The 1,305-nt window shown below is 29.9% G+C and overlaps 1 protein-coding gene across 1 annotated transcript in view; it reads right to left on the bottom strand.

Annotated features, from left to right (window-relative positions):
- LOC106882527 (uncharacterized) overlaps positions 1-1,305 on the bottom strand; it is a 100,415-nt gene that overhangs the window by 43,905 nt on the left and 55,205 nt on the right. The window contains exon 26 of the mRNA XM_052965891.1: positions 533-647. Within this exon, the coding sequence (XP_052821851.1) occupies positions 533-647 (115 nt within the window). The remainder of the gene's footprint in view (positions 1-532; positions 648-1,305) is intronic.

Genomic DNA, 1,305 nt, shown 5'->3' with positions numbered 1-1,305 from the left:
CCCCAAAAAAAATACAATCCACAGTACCAGGAAGAAATAAAGTTTACAGTTAGAAACATTTGACATAAATATTACATAACTAATTAGTGGTTTCTATATAGACATTATATAAATAATTATCATTATGTTATAAACATTATATAAATAATTATTGTTATGTTACTGACACTATATAAATAATTATTGTTATGTTATAGACATTATCGATACTATAATGGAGAAATCTGTTTATTATTTAGGTATGTAACAATTACTAAAAGTACTAAAAGAAAGCTATTATTAAAAGGCTTGAGAATCCTGGAATCACATGAATCTTTACAAATCTTTTAAAGCTTTGTCTAACATTGATAACAAACCAAGCATTGGTAGTTACACCAAAGCAAAATTATGTCACATACCAAGTAAATGTAAAATAGTTGTGTTCAATGATTTGAACTGATGGATGTTAATTCTGTCATCTAAATCTCTTGGAAAAAAACGATGACACTGAAAACTTTGAAATTAGAGAAAGAATAAAACAATACAAACGAACCAGTATCTTGTTGCTATATTCGCATGACATGGAATCGTTGCAAAAGTTCCTACTTTTGTTATTGGCCAGATGAGAAATATATTGTCAGTTAATATTGTGTCTTCATTACAAATCGCTGTAAAAGAAACAAAACGTGTCTTAGAGAATCCATTAAAAAAAGCACATCATACAGTTTGATTCTCTCTAGTCATAGCTCTTTATTCATAACTCATATTCTACCTTGTCAATACAATTCTCTTACATTAGTTATATCCAGTTCCATCGCGTGACTTTTTGCTCCGAGGTCCCATTCCGTCAATCAAAATTCATAATCTACGCACCTTTTATTCATGGCTATATATTACTTTATTCTATCTGATATTCAATATTTCACATTATCCTAAAGAACATCTTTAAAAGTACAACCTGCTAAATTTATTTAGGTCCGTTACAAATTTCAACAAGTAAAACTTCCAGATATGAATAAAAGCTCATTTTTATAATCCAGGCAACTTTCAAAGACAAACACAACACGCTTTTCCCTTCCCGAAATCATTGATCAGTTCAGAATAATCACGCTGATTGCTAAGTTCGTGTTCAATTGATATCATAGACAATCCATGAAGTCTGGTTCAATGTTTGTGGTTCAATGTAGAACTTTTGCAGGTACAATGTATTACCATTTTATTTCTTGAAATTTTCAGTTAACATAATTTAATTCTTGTTCATCTTAACCAAAGTAAATAAACGACTCACCTACGTACTTTGATCTTAACATGGGGCTTCCCAACTGC

Source organism: Octopus bimaculoides, chromosome 2, assembly GCF_001194135.2.
Source record: "Octopus bimaculoides isolate UCB-OBI-ISO-001 chromosome 2, ASM119413v2, whole genome shotgun sequence".
Lineage (NCBI taxonomy): Eukaryota > Metazoa > Mollusca > Cephalopoda > Octopoda > Octopodidae > Octopus > Octopus bimaculoides.
Note: the sequence above shows the minus strand (reverse complement) of the source record. Positions and strands in the feature narration are given on the sequence as shown.